Raw genomic sequence first — 15,424 nt, 5'->3', positions numbered from 1 at the left:
ACATTCACAATAAACATTGCAAATTAGATAAAATTGAGAGTGGACACTAAAGGAATAAAATTGTACAGTCCCTGTAAAGAAAACATGATAAAATTAGAAATTAAATGAATGCACATTTTAAAAGAATAAAATTATACTGAATTTGAAAAAAGCTATTTAAAAACTCGAGTGTGAAAATAATTTTCTAGTAAAATGCAAAAAAAGAAATCTAAATTTTAAAATATCTAAAACGACTACAAATAAAGCTTGACGGTGTATATATAAATTAAAGAAACAAGTAATTTGATCAAATTCCATATGTATAGAAATATATGCATTTCATATTATACATCCATTTGGAACTCAGGATTCATCTTTTACTACTTCTACTGTTGCACCTGAAATATAATAAATTATTTCAGGTGTCATATATTTCATATAGTTCATGCGTAACCCATCTCTAGCTAAGGGTTTCAATTGAAGTTCACATGAATATGGATTTAATTCAAGATTCAAGATTTATTAGGAAAACACTCGGACACATATACAATGTGTTACAAGAGGTCATTATAGTGGATAACATATATACATTAAATATGACAAAAATGAACATGTGATTAAATACAAATAAATATGACAGCACAACTTCACACTTTGGACTTCAATTTACTATATTAATACAAATAAAATTTAAAGAAGAGAAGACAGTTTTCTGATGAACACTGACAATTTCTGATATAATTCAGTATTGTAAAGTGACAAAAGACCTTCCGTTTTTACAATGTTTGGATTATTTCTATAACATTGTGGTAAATATCTGTTTCTCAATTGTACTATATAGATATAAGAAGATGTGGTATGAGTGCCAATGAGACAACTCTCCATCCAAGTCAAAATTTATAAAAGTAAACCATTATAGGTCACAGTACAATAAAATTGGTTCAATCATAGAATCAAACATTTCTAATTGTATATCTAAAGGTATTGACTCATTACGAAATAGTTTGTAAATGCAATATAACGCCTTTTGTGCTTGCTCTACAAGTTTTTTCCTTGTGTTAATAAACGTTCCATTATTTTTGAAAATTAACACCTAGGTATGAATATGTATCAACAATTTCAAGGTTACAATCTTGCAAAGTAAAATTAAAATTCTGTTTTGATTTCCTTTTACAAAAAATCATAACTTTATTTTTATTAAAATTAACCTGCAATTTCCATATATCACAATATGATTGGAAAATGTCTAGAGCTCTTTGCATACCTACCATACTTTCAGACAGAATGACAGTGCCATCTGCATATAAAATAACAAATAATTTAAAAAAAATGTGCAACTCACTTTCGAGCTTCTCTTTATTAATATTAAGAGGTTCTCCGTCTAACTGGCTGAAATAACTTTCCAGACCATTTAGAAATATAGAAAAAAGAAAAGGTGATAAATTTTCCCCTTGTCTTACACCAGTAAGAAAAGGGAAAAATTCAGACTGGTCACCATTATACTGAACGCAAGATTTAATGTCATGGTACATGTTAAAGATAACCTTAAAACATTTACCTTTAATCTCACAATTTTGTAATTCTGTCCATAGCCCCGATCGCCAGACGGTGTCGAACGCCTTCCTAAAGTCGACGAAAGTGCAATAAAGCTTCTTGCCAACCGAGAAATATAACTCAATTAGAGTATGCAATACAAAAATGTTGTCAACTGTTGAATATCCTTTCCTAAAACCAGCTTGGTTTTCGGAAATGAGACTCAATTCGTTAGCAAAAATCTAGAATTTATAACAGACGTAAATAATTTCCAAAGGCAACTGATAAGAGTGATTGCCCTGAAATTATCAGGGTCAGACGGGTTATCCTTGTTTTTAAAAACAGGTATTATAATTCCACTGGTCCAGCTTTCTGGAATAATACCAGTATCTAACACTAAATTAAAAAGCTGACAATATATAGAAATTAACAATGGAGTTGAATATTTCAAATATTCATTTAAAATTTTATCTGTACTGGAGCTTTGTTATTTTTAAGCTCCCTTTTTGCTTCAGATATTTCTAACTCGGTTATTTTTCCATTTAATAACTCATCAGGATTTTCACAAATGCTATCAATATTCAAACTAATATCTCCCTCATTATCTTCACTTGCATTTAAATTTTTAAAATATTCAAAAAAGTGTCAATCTCCACCTGTGGGTTATCTTTTCTTTTATTTGAAAATTTGTGAAGTGTATTCCAAAATGATTTTGTGTTTGTTTTTGATAACGCTCGAAGCTTGTTTCATGGTATTTTTTTTATAATTGTCGGTATTCTTTAGCCTTCATATTCATCAGTGTTTTGTTATCAGCAGTCTTTAATTTTTTTTGTATTTCCTTCTTGCTCTCTGTGGAACTCATCACGCATAATCTTACAGTCTTTTTTAAACCATGATTTGTTTTGAGTTGATCTTTGAGGTTGTTTAACAGCTGGTCCAAACGCAGTTGAAGCCGTATCTAAAAGTACATTTCCGAGTTCACTTATAAGGTCATTAACCTGTAGTGGTGTAACGGATTCAATGTGAAAATTTTCGAGGGTGTGTTTGATTAAATTCAATGCATCTGTGTCATCACTGAGTACCTGTGTAAACTCGTGTGCTTTGTTTGTATTCCATCGAACGTAAGTGTTGTTTTTCTTATTTTGTGGATCAGTGTAATATTTGTTTGTAATGCATAAAGAAAAATGAATCTGATTATGAACATTAGATAGTGTAGGATTAAAGGCAAATATTTCAAATTCAAAAGCTAAGTCAAACATAAAATAAAACACAAGAATAAGATAATCTACGGAAGCCTTTTAGGGCCATGTTAATTCACTTTTTACAATTTGATATAACAAATTATGAATTTGATATAACAAATTATCAATTTAATATAACAAATTTTCAATTTTGATATAACAAATTATTGATTTCATATAACAGATTATCAATTTGATATAACAAATTATTAATTTGATATAACAAACTATTAACTTGATATAACAAATTATTTATTTGATATAACAAATTATTAATTTGATATAACAAATTGTGAATTTCTCTACACATAGTATGATTTTAATAATGATTAATAAAAAGTTGCATAACCCGAACTGGCGCATTTCATGTATTAACTGATTGTTTATCTGACGTCCAGTGACAAATATCTAATGCATTTTCAAAACTTAATTTACAGGTTTAATGTTTCTATAACCAACCCTCCTCTCCTTTCCCCTTTATTTGAGACAGTTTTCGGGACTAGTTTCTCAATTTCGCACATGGGACCTGGTGCCTTAGAACGAATAAATATAAAAGGGAAAAGGGGGAACTTTTTTATCAATTTATATTGCATATTTTCAAGTCAAAGCGAAACGAAGAGTTCTATTGAGATGTTGGTATATATAAAAAAAGAAGATGTTGTATGATTGCCAATGAGACAACTCTCCACAAGAGACCAAATGACACAGAAATTAACAACTATAGGTCACCGTACGGCCTTCAACAATGAGCAAAGCCCATACCGCACAGTCAGCTATAAAAGGCCCCGAAATGACAATGTAAAACAATTCAAACGAGAAAACTAACGGCCTAATTTATGTACAAAAAATGAACGAAAAACAAATATGTAACACATAAACAAACGACAACCACTGAATTACAGGCTCCTGACTGGGGACAGGCACATACATACAAAATGTGGCGGGGTTAAACATGTTAGCGGGAGCCCAACCCTCCCCATAACCTGGGAAAGTGGTGTAACAGTACAATATAAGAACGAACTATAAAAATCAGTTGAAAGAGGCTTAACTCATCAGATGGATAAAATACAAATACTACAAACACAAGTGGACGTGGCCGGGTAGTTGTACATCCAAACAACAAAAAGACACTAAGTACAGATCTGAGAGTAGTTACTGGCAGCTAGTTCAAAGCCACTAACAACTAATAAAAAAAATCATGCATCTACGACTAAATTATCAATCCGTACACATCCAACATCCAATGGATTTAGTGTAAAGACGTCATAAACAGTCAGAGAAAAACATGACCTTGTGCAATGCCAAGATACATGTATCGACAGATTGTAGATCCATGAATGTGTATATGTATATAACAATAATATTTAGTTTGCTTTTAATTTACTGATAACAAAATCAATATTAAAACCAATAAAAACAATATTTAATGATCTAATTACAGTGTTGAATTGGTAACCTTTAAGAATACGTTTATTTAAAGGATCGATAAGTTTACCAGGATCGTTTCTAAATTTCCGGGCACGGTTAACAATATTGCCGTAAAAATGAGGATGTGCAATCCCGTTTGAAATAAGTTTTCTACAGGTACAACCAAACTTCAAAACCAAATCTTTATATCTGTGGAAGAATTTAGTAAAGGTTTTAAGTAATTTGTGGTAACGAAATCCCTGGCTTAATAATTTACCAGTAATACATAGATTACGTTGGTGTTTTTAGGAACATAGGAACATGCAAGGATAAAAAAATGCTTTTCCTTCTTAAAAAAACCTGGCATGTTGCTTTGATAATTTCAATAGGAACATGACTGTATTTATTAAACATCCTTCAATTCATCACTGCATTTGTCTTAACAACATATATTTTTGATTTGGATTTTTTTATTTAAAAATAAAGAAACATGCGTGAGATTTTGAATGATTTAGGACTTTCAAATTTCTGTTAAAAAAGACCAAACGAGTATAATCTGAGCACATTAATAACGTTGTATAAATAGAATAAGGATTTCAGATCATGAGCAATGCAAAAAACATTTAGGTCTATATCTTTATACAGTTTAAGCGTTTCACTTATATATCCTTTATGTCAAATAAAGAAGGGGGATAACCCCAATCCATGCATAAGTAATTTGACATATCAAATTTTCTTTCTTGTTATATCAAATTCATAAATTGTTATATCAAATAATTATAATCTGTTATATCAAATTGATAATCTGTTATATCAAATAGATAATTTGTTATATCAAATTAATAATTTGTTAAATCAAATTGATAATTTGTTATATCAAATTGTAAAAAGTAAATTAGCATGGCCCTTAAAGGCTTCCGTAGTACGGTAATCAACAAGACTTGCGTCTTTACAAGTGTTTTTCCAATAAATTTATCCTGATAATCTACCATTTGCAAAACATAATGAACATCGTTTGCATAACTCTATTAATCTTCTGCCATAATTATTTACACGAATTTTGTCCTCATTATACCTTTCAAGAGGAATACCGTTTTTAAAAAGTTATTTACAAACAATGTATTTTCATTGATAATTTCAGATGCATTAACAATATCTAACATATCAAACAGATTCCCGTCTATTTCAACAATATCACTCATATTTCCTGTTCTTGAGTTAAAATCACCAACAAGAGCAGTATTATTTTTATCACGAGAAAAAAGTAAAAGTTCTTCTTCTAAATACATCCAAATAAAAATGTATCACTCTGCAAAGTTTTAGTACAATTCAATGAAAATTCCACCCACTGAACAAATTCTGAGTCTGACTTCAAAAATTTCAGGCAGTCAGAAAGCGATTTTTTAAATACTACGACTATACCCCCTGATTTTTTCTCATTTTTTTTCTATTTTTTGCAAAATAGCTGTAACCATCTGGTAATTTTTACTCGTCAAACTTATCAATTTTAGTTTCAACAAATATCAGAATATCATAATTTTTAATCAATACATCAAAATCTGGATTTAAAAGTTTTGATTTGATACCACATACATTTAGAAAAGTTATTTTCAAAGTATTATGATTGTCATTTAAATGACCGTAATCAATGTCTGATGAGTTGTCCTAATCTCCACCATTATTAGGTAACGGTTGATCTGGAATTGTAGGCGGGGGTTCACGATGGGCTTCAGTTGTATACTTCACCATCTAGAAGAAGTTTATCGTCCGCTAGCTTTGCGTGTCGTCTTTGCCTTTTGAATTCCTTCATCTTCGGGATGAGTTTTTTACGCCTGTCATTTATTTCACGCTGGTATTGCTGGTATACAGAACATTGTGGTTTGTTCTTTAGTTTGCTCACAGCTGCTCTGTTACCACGCTCATGATCACTGAATCTAGTAAAACGGGCTATAAAACTTCGTTCCTTGCCATCAGACAGCTCACCAACTGCAAGTCTGTGTACATTTTTGAATTGTATATCTCCAACATTAGGAATTTCCATTTCTTCCGAAAGAAAAGACCTCAATACTTCTTCTGTATATTTTCCTCATAACCATCTCGATTTCGTATACCACCAAAAATTAAGTTATACTTCATGAAATGAGATTGTAATTCAAGAAATTTTTCTTTCAACTCAAAATTTTCACCTTCCAATTGTCTGTTTGATCTTTCAAGATTCCTCACTCTAACTTCAATGTCATGATGATGATTTTCTTGCTTACTTATTATTTGTGAGTGTTTCTGCTGAACATTTCTAATATCATCTATTTCATTGCTCATTTTGGATATGTGGTTTAATAAAGTCGAATTATTCAATTGCAAGTGAATAATTCATTAGCGATATTTCTTTGTTTATTTTGACAAAACTGAACCAAACTAGCAGCTATTATTCCACTATTTTACTTTCATTATTGATTGAACAAAAAAAATATATTTTATTTCTTTCTATATCTCGTAGCTAATCAGTAATGCCCCTTTAAAGGACAAATATTTAAACACAAACCAAGGACGTTTCTCATCTCTGCGGGTAATCAACTTATCCACTAATTGCAAGAATCTAATTTACGCGTTTGTTTTACGTTTTATTCCTGATCCGATGACATGCAATTATAAATCCGGAAGCAGGTACACGTAGCCTACGAATGCCAATTTGGCTACTCGTCCCCGCATGCGGGGTCGCGCAGACACTGCCTTATTATTACATGTACATTAGAAATACGCATGTTAGTCAGTATACGTCCTTGAAGAAACCTAGCTTTATTTGCAGGAATCCGCCTAGTTTTGAAAGCTGGGTCATCATTACTCATATTTCTGATTGAATCATTTAGAATGATTATGGCTTTTTATATTTATGCAGAAATAAAATAGTTCATTTGCCTTTAGATATTTAAAATTTCCCGCCTTCATTTCTGAAGATCATTCACCTGTAAAATTATCGTTCGTGATGGCTGATCTGTTGACGTCCTAAATATTTTTGTAAAAATTGATTCATTTTGTTGATTGTAAGTATAAATACGAACGTTCTGCAAACACTTATATAATTTGCACGCGATTATTCTTGTCAATACAATTACGACAACGATTCAAACAGTAATCCTTGATTACATGTAATTATTGTTTAAACACCGTTTTACATTTTACTCCCAGCACATGTACTCGGCACAGGTATTGAACAGATCGACACACTCATATAGGCACACACATATATCAACATATATTAATTTCAGCTATTGGACAGAGTTCAATATGGCATCCCACGGATTAAACTGCCAGGGTGGGTGTTATATATATATATAGTGCCTAATGTGTGTTTTTGTATAAATGATCACAACTGTATTGATCATGTATGGAACGCTGTTGGTGACTTCGTATTTTACTATTTAGCCACAGGTACTTGTCTCTGAAAAAGCCTATATTCTTTAATGTATTAAAGATATGTTATTTTTTCTTTAGGGAGCAACCATTTAACTTCAAGGGAGTGGGGTGGGGGAGTGTTCTGATTTTTTGTTCGAGTCAGATTTTTTTTTATAGTTTTTCTACGCTATCAATCAAATTATTTTTTTTCAAAATTTAACACTATAAGGTATGGGGAAAATCTCGATTCAGAATATTTTTTTTTTGACATCTACTTGACCACAATATTTTTTTCATCAAATTGAGGATCAGAATAATTTTTTTAGGAAAAAACCATAACCCCCACCCCCCCTTTTTGAAGTTAAATGGTCGTTCCTTAAGTAACAAATGCCTGCGTATCTAGTGGGGATATAACAAAAATAAAGATTGTTTAAAAGAAAGGTGAATTAATCTAAACATTGATTAAGCTAATGTGTACTTAATATGATTATATAATTCTTCGAGATTTTCAGTATAAATTTGATTTAAAAAAAACCAACTGGACACATTTAATCGTGTAGCATGAGGTCAAATATGCACTACTAAGGGTGGTTTTCTCCCTGAGGGTATCACCAGCTAATTAGTCCGCACTTCTGTGTTGATGTGAATTATCATTGATATGATCATGATTATAAACAAATGTTTACAAACCTTTAAATTTTTCAAATAGTAAGGATTTTCACCCCAATGAATAGATTACATTAGATGTATTTGTCAAAACCTTTTGGAATTTGGGTCCTCAATGCTTTTCAATTTCGTTCTTTATTTGGCCTTCTTAACTTTTTTTTATTTAAGTGTCACTGATGAGTCTTTTTATTGACGAAACGCGCGTCTGGCGTACACAATGTTAATCCTGGTACATATGATGCGTTCATGTGCAATATATATGAATTACATGACAGAATATTAAGAACAAAACAAAACAAAACAAAAATACAAGTAAAGAAATGCATTACAAATAAACATATTAAAGTCAATATATGTAAGTTCCTAGAACAATTTATACAAAGCCTCGAATTAACGTTCAAAATTTTCTTTTTCTCACATCTTTTAATACTTGAATGGCCTGATTTTTTTTGGTCAATATTTAATACTGGTTTTGGCCCTTTTGCCATCACTTGGCCTCTGTCGTCGCCCGTTGGCTTTAAAAGATCATCTCCTCTGAAACTACTGTACCAATTAAACATACTTGACCACAATCATCATTGGAGTATCTAGTTTTAAAAAGAGTGCCCAATGATGCCACCTGACAATCAACATGTCTGACATGGCTAAACATAGAACATAGGTGTGAAATGCAACTTTTGTCTTTTATCTTGAAAACCATTATAGATAGCGAAAATTTGACGGGGACAAAAGTGTAAAAAATAATGAAATCAGCATTTTGTCTTTTAACAACAAAACTGTCAGACGACTCCCTAAGATAAAATAATGATAGACAAACTTTTGAAGGAAAAAAAATATCAACAAGACAAGATCTATAAATAAGTGTACATGGCTGAAATCTTCAGTCAATTTTTTATTGAAGTAATTAATTGCCCTTTACTGACGATTTTTTTCCCTATATCCAGTTTACTCTCATTTTCCAGTGGCAGTCTGAATTTCCCAGACCTTTGTCCCGGACGGCCTCTGTTACAGGAACTACCTGTTTTTGTTAATTTGTTCTCGTCCTGAACATGCATGAAATATTTGCCACTGTACGTTAAGTAACCAACAATCAAACACTCAATCATTTTCCGGCGACGATGGCGTCAACAATTGTTAAATGATCTGCTTAAGTTAATTTGATAAGAACTACTTGTGATAGATCAATGATACTTGGTATGAAGTTGCTTTACTATTAGCACATATCAATTGGACCACTACTTCGAATCTCTGCACCATTAGGTCATGATCCAGTGACTTTCAATTAGTTTGATAGGAAAAAATTACGATAGACAACGATATTTTCTATAAAGTTGCATCTCAGTTTGTTGACCATTTCGACACTGTCCACTAGTTCATGGTCCAGATCTATAAATAAGTCAATTGCGAAACTCGTCAGATCACATTCTATAGGAGTTCTAGTCCTTCGATGAAGATTTTTACCAATTTATTTTCATTTTTGTCTATAATTTCGAAAACTATTACAAATAGATAGAAATTTCAAAAACAAAAATGATCAGTTGACTCCTTATACAACATACAGATGTAGGAGTTATCATCATAAATGACGATTTTTCACCAATTTTTTTTCCGTTTTTGCCTATTATCTTGAAAACTATAAAAATCTGCAAATGTGTTGGTCATCTAACATGGAGATGAATTTGTCAGTTGTATTCTTATAGGAGTTATTGCCCTTAAATGACGATTTTTTTTTACACTTTTTTTGTGTTATGGGCAAACATTATAAAGATAGAAAAATTAATGTAAACAGAAAAAAATGGTCAGCAATACTGGTTAATAAATTTTAGTCATGAATGATGTTCTAGTCTCATGTAATGTAGAGTGTCCCTTGATGAAGATATGCATCCAGCCATTTTTAAAAGGGGGTTCCAACCCAGGATAAAGAGGATAAAAGGGGGGAAGGGTTCCAACCATATGTCCCCATCAGTGGCGTAGCTTGGCCATTTTTAAGTGTACGCCCGAACCTTGGCGAGGGGCGTGAGTGCCACCAGCAGGTTTAGGTCAGAGGACTTCCTGGTAGGAGGTTCGTTGGAGGTGAAGCACCAGGAAGCTCACTCGTTATTGAGAAAGAAATATTATTTTAAATAAATTTGTCATAAAAAACTCATCAATAGTAACATACTTTAGAGTCTAATTTGTTAATTTATCAGTTATTGTGTTCATTTGGAATCTAATGGTCATAGGTTTCAGAGAAAAATGTCCAAACCAGTCACTTTATAATATGTTTAAAGGGAGATGTGGGATTAAACACAAGCAATCGACAAAAATCCCAAAAAGCAAAGAGTTTCCATTTCAATGTTGTCATATATTAATTATTTTAACTTCATCTTATTTTCTCCAATTTTTATGCACAAATTTTGTTTATGGACACAGGAACTGATTAATGTTTATAGATGGTCAGGTGTAACATAAAAATGTGTAAGGCATGTGTCTCGCCTGGGATTGCTGCTGTCAGTGTAAAAGCGGAATTTAAGAAAAAAACAAACTTTTTATTCCGATGCTTTTTATGAAATTGAACAATTAGCTGATATCCAAGTGTCATAACAATCTATGAAGGTATAAAGATTTAACATGTCACAAAAATTTAATCCAGTCTGTTAATTGCAAAAAAAATAAATATAAAATAATCCGTCTGTCAGTTAAATACAGAAAAATAAAAAAAAAATGATCTTTCAAATTTTGCTTCAGACATTATCTCTTAATCATAAAAAAGCTTCTGCCAAATTGTCTTAAAATTCGATGAAGGTTTGACAAAGTAATTGATGTTTAACAAACTTTAACCTAAGACTATCTTACTGTATCTACTTATTAACTGCAAAAATAAGTCCTTTTATCAGTCAAATACGGAAAAAATATATTTTTATTATGCTCTGGATACTATCTTTTGGTCATTAGAAAGCTTCTGTCCAAATTTCATTACATTCCATGAAGGTTTGACAAAGTTATTAAATGCTTGAACAAACTTCAACCATGCACACACCAAACCTAAGTGTTGACGACGCCGACGGAATCTAAGATCGGTATGTGTCGCTTTTGCGACATAAAGGTCACATGCTCGATATTCACACTTTGACAGAAAATGAACAAATGTATAAATAATATGATACCATTTGATTAAAAGTAAATTTCGTCACTTCTTTCTTCAATTACAAGTCATAGAGGAAAGAATTAAAAGGCATTTAACCAGATCTTTTATTTTATTTAGATTAAATATTTTTTCTCTAAAATTTATGTGTACGCCCGGGCGTTTTGACGTTAACGTAGCTACGCGCCTGCCCATCGATCTTAAGCATTGATATTCAAGAAAAGTGGGTTCCAGCCGCCGGATCCCCCTCCTAACTGGACCGCCACTGATTTAAACAGCGCATGTGCATGTAGCAAGTTGTTTGTTTACCTTCATGTTTTTAAAGAATTTATTGCCTAGTACACTATCATAAGGGAACGACCATTTAACCTTCAGAGGGGATTTTATTTTCCCGTTCAACAGGAGCATGAAATTTTTATTTTGTCGCTCAAAGAACGTCAATTTTTTAAGGAACTTAAAAATTAAATTTAATGACAAAATTTATTAATCAGAAAATCTATTTTATCTTCCTCCCTGATCAAAATATTTATTTCTTAATAATTGGGAATCAAATATTTTTTATTAAAAATATATAACCCCGTCCCCCATCAAAGTTTAATGGTCGTTCCATAAGCAATTTTGTTTTCAAATGATTTCAACTGTGAATTCGGTCTACATCAGTGCTGTTAAGTCTCACGCAATAACTCGAGCATGTTCCTTCTTTTTTGGCGGCATTTTCCTTTGATCTTTTGTATTTCTCTTTGATCTTTACATTTTTTTCCAAATCTCATTATTTGCTTCATGAAAACTTAACAACCCTGATACATATATGTACATGGGTTGCAAAGACGTATTAAATGGTATGTTTGGATATTAAATTTTTCTTTATTTACTTTTCTTTATTTACAGAGGAGAAACGTAGTATTTCATGGTAATGGAGATTTCTCAAAACAGTGAACATGGTGAAGTAAACCAGTTCTCTTGTGGTTTGTGTGGTGTAAATTTTAGTCTAAGCTATCTTTTACGTAAACATATTAAAACTCATACTGTTGGAAAATATAAATGCGACCTATGTGAAAAAGTTTTTTACACGATCAAAGCTTTAAAGGTACACACAAGAATACACACTGGTGAGAGACCTTATAAATGTGACGTGTGTGGTCAAGGTTTAAATACAAAGCAATCTTTAAATTCTCACAAGAGAATTCATACGGGCGAAAAGCCGTTTAGATGTATAGTATGCGAAAGACGGTTTAACCAAAGTTCACATTTGTTAAGACATATAAAAATACACACTAATGATAGACCGTATGTGTGTAAAGAGTGTGGAAAACGATATATTGAGAGAGCAGACTTAAAGCGACACATAATAAAACACACTATTATAAAGGAAAACAGTAATGTGTGTGAAAAACCGTATAAGTGTGATGATTGTGGTAAATGCTTTAGGTATGGTAAAATAATGATAAAGCATATGAAAACACATAACTTACTCAAAATAAACACTTCTGATAAAACTCAAGAAATACGTAAGAGTAAACCTACTATTGACATTGCAATTATACTTCACAAATGTAATTTTTGTGATGAAGCATTTAGCCAAAAAGGAAATATGTATGCACACCAGAAAACACACAAGAACGATAAAGAATTTAAATGTGATGTGTGTGGTAATGGCTTTCCACAAAATATTGAGTTACAAGCGCACATAGAAATACACACTAGTGAAAAACTTTATAAATGTTATACGTGTGGCAATGAGTTTATTTCTAATTCAAATTTAAAGGTTCACGTGAGAACACATACTGGCGAAAAACCGTTCGAATGCGAAGTCTGTGGTAAAAGGTTTAGACATAAACCACATGTGTCACGACATATGAAAATACATACTGGTGAAAGACCATACGTGTGTAATATGTGTGGGAAAGGATTTATTGAGAAATTTGACTTAACACGACATGTTATGAAAACACATACAGAAAAACTCCAAAGTGTCTCGAGTAACATGCGTTCCGAAGAGAATAAGGCTGTTCTAATATCTAAGGAGAAAAACTCATCTAAATGTGATGAAGCTGGTAATTCACACGTGAACGAACATGAGAAAACACAAACGCTTATTACAAATGGCGAATCTTTTAAATGTAACAATGAAATAGATAAGTCAGATGATTCATATCAAACTTCACAGAAACATACGGGAACAGCTAATGGCTACACCCACACAACTGATGTTAAAGGTGAAGGTCAAAATGAAAAGGAAAAAATACAGACACACTTGAAAATATTTGCTAGTTTAAAACCTTTCAAGTGTAAGGATTGTGGGAAAGAGTTTTGGGAGGAGAGCAGTTTGCAGACACATATGATCAAGCATTCAGGAGAGAAACCTTTTAAGTGCAAGGAGTGTGGCAAAGGTTTTATGGGAGAAAAAGCATTACAGTCACACTATTTAGTACATTCTGAAGATAGACCGTATCAGTGCGATGCATGTGGAAGAGGATTCAAAACAAAAAGTTCTTTAACGGCACACTTGATAACGCATTCTAGTGACAGACCGTTTAAGTGTGTTATATGTAACAAAACATTTAAGAAGTGGACACACTTACAAAATCATGCAAGAATACATTCGACCAAAGACCTGTTTGAATGCGATGTATGCAACAAACACTTTGCTGGAATAAAAGGCTTAAAAAGGCACAGACGAATACATACAGGAGAGAAACACACATGCTATATCTGTGGGAAGGAGTTTACTTTTATTGATAGTATGAAGGCACATATGAGAACACATACTGGTGAAAAACCGTACATGTGTTCGGAATGTGGGAAGCGATTCGGGCAATCACAACATTTGAATAGACACATGAAAATCCATACGGGTGAAAAACCTCATATGTGTGATGAGTGTGGTAAACGGTTTATTGATGGAAGAGACATGAGGAGACATATGGAATCACACACTAGAAAAAAAGTTAAAAAGACTAAGAGTTTGTTAAATGGCAGACGACATTGAAAAGAGACGGGAAATAAGACATCTTCTGAATTTAATTCACAATAGGATCGTATTTAAGCAGTTCGATTTTTACTAAAGTTAACATGATCACATATTCGTGTGTGTATATTTTGATTCTAGAACTTTGTATTTTGATTCTAGAACTTTGTATTTTGGTTCTAGAACTTTGTATTTTGGTTCTAGAATTTTGTATTTTGATTCTAGAACTTTGTATTTTGGTTCCAGAACTTTGTATTTTGGATCTTGAACTTTGTATTTTGATTCTAGAACTTTGTATTTTGGTTATTGTCACTAGGTTGCTACGTCTTCTTCCTTTCATTTTGACTTTTAAACGCAACGTCATGTCGAATTCAAATATGTGCCTAATCATGCTACTTAAAAAACTCGGAAGATCGTACAAAAGTAGAAGTTCGAAAAGTTTTGGATTACATATAGTATATATAATTTATAAAAAAACAGCAATACTGATGAGAAGTGAATTTTTGTCTCGCCTGCTACTTCTGTCCCAGAAAGTGAGACATAGAGATAGTGATTCGGCGGCGTTAACTAATTACTTAAAAGCGTAATATTTCAGATGGTAGAATACACGGATGGTTAATAATTTCTATATAGATGCCTAATATTATGAAGTTTCCGTCTGTCATTTTCATGATTCAGTGACTACTTGAAAAAAAAAAGTTCAAATTTTTTGAAATGCTAATTTCTGTCTTCATATGAGTAATAGGATAACTATATTTGGTTTAAACAATATTTTATTCGATAAGTCAAATCATGCTATATAATATAATACAGTATAAACAATGGGATTCAGAAACAAACAACATTGCTTATTTTAATCTGTCTCCAAAAAGAATGTTGACATACAATATAATGAATACTTGGAGCATGCTCTGTCAATTGGAATATATTAAGAATAGTAAATACAAAATAAGATTGATTATATAGTTTGAGAAAAAAGGGAGAAAAAAAAAAACAAAAAACAAAAAACAAGTGATTGAAATGAGCTAAATGAAATGCAAGGAAAACATATAAATGATGCTTTCATATAATGGTGTGAATCTTTTACTTTTCAATATGTATTTTTGTACCAAT

The 15,424-nt window shown here is 31.8% G+C and overlaps 1 protein-coding gene across 4 annotated transcripts; it reads left to right on the top strand.

Annotated features, from left to right (window-relative positions):
• Nucleotides 1-2,553: 2,553 nt before the first annotated feature.
• Nucleotides 2,554-15,026, top strand: LOC127709399 (gastrula zinc finger protein XlCGF8.2DB-like). 4 transcript variants are annotated; one of them, XM_052214919.1, is made up of 3 exons: nt 2,554-2,633; nt 12,232-12,308; nt 13,109-15,026. In XM_052214919.1, the coding sequence occupies exon 3, from the start codon at nt 13,199-13,201 to the stop codon at nt 14,330-14,332; it is 1,134 nt and encodes a 377-aa protein (XP_052070879.1). In that variant the 5' UTR covers nt 2,554-2,633; nt 12,232-12,308; nt 13,109-13,198; the 3' UTR covers nt 14,333-15,026. The 4 variants fall into 4 exon arrangements, with proteins under 4 accessions (XP_052070879.1, XP_052070878.1, XP_052070880.1 ...); XM_052214920.1 differs by lacking the exon at nt 2,554-2,633 and adding an exon at nt 7,128-7,201; XM_052214918.1 differs by having other exon boundaries at nt 12,232-15,026.
• Nucleotides 15,027-15,424: the final 398 nt, after the last annotated feature.

This window comes from Mytilus californianus, unplaced genomic scaffold (genome assembly GCF_021869535.1).
Source record: "Mytilus californianus isolate M0D057914Y unplaced genomic scaffold, xbMytCali1.0.p SCAF_7, whole genome shotgun sequence".
Lineage (NCBI taxonomy): Eukaryota > Metazoa > Mollusca > Bivalvia > Mytilida > Mytilidae > Mytilus > Mytilus californianus.
This window is presented reverse-complemented; position numbering and strand designations above follow the sequence as displayed.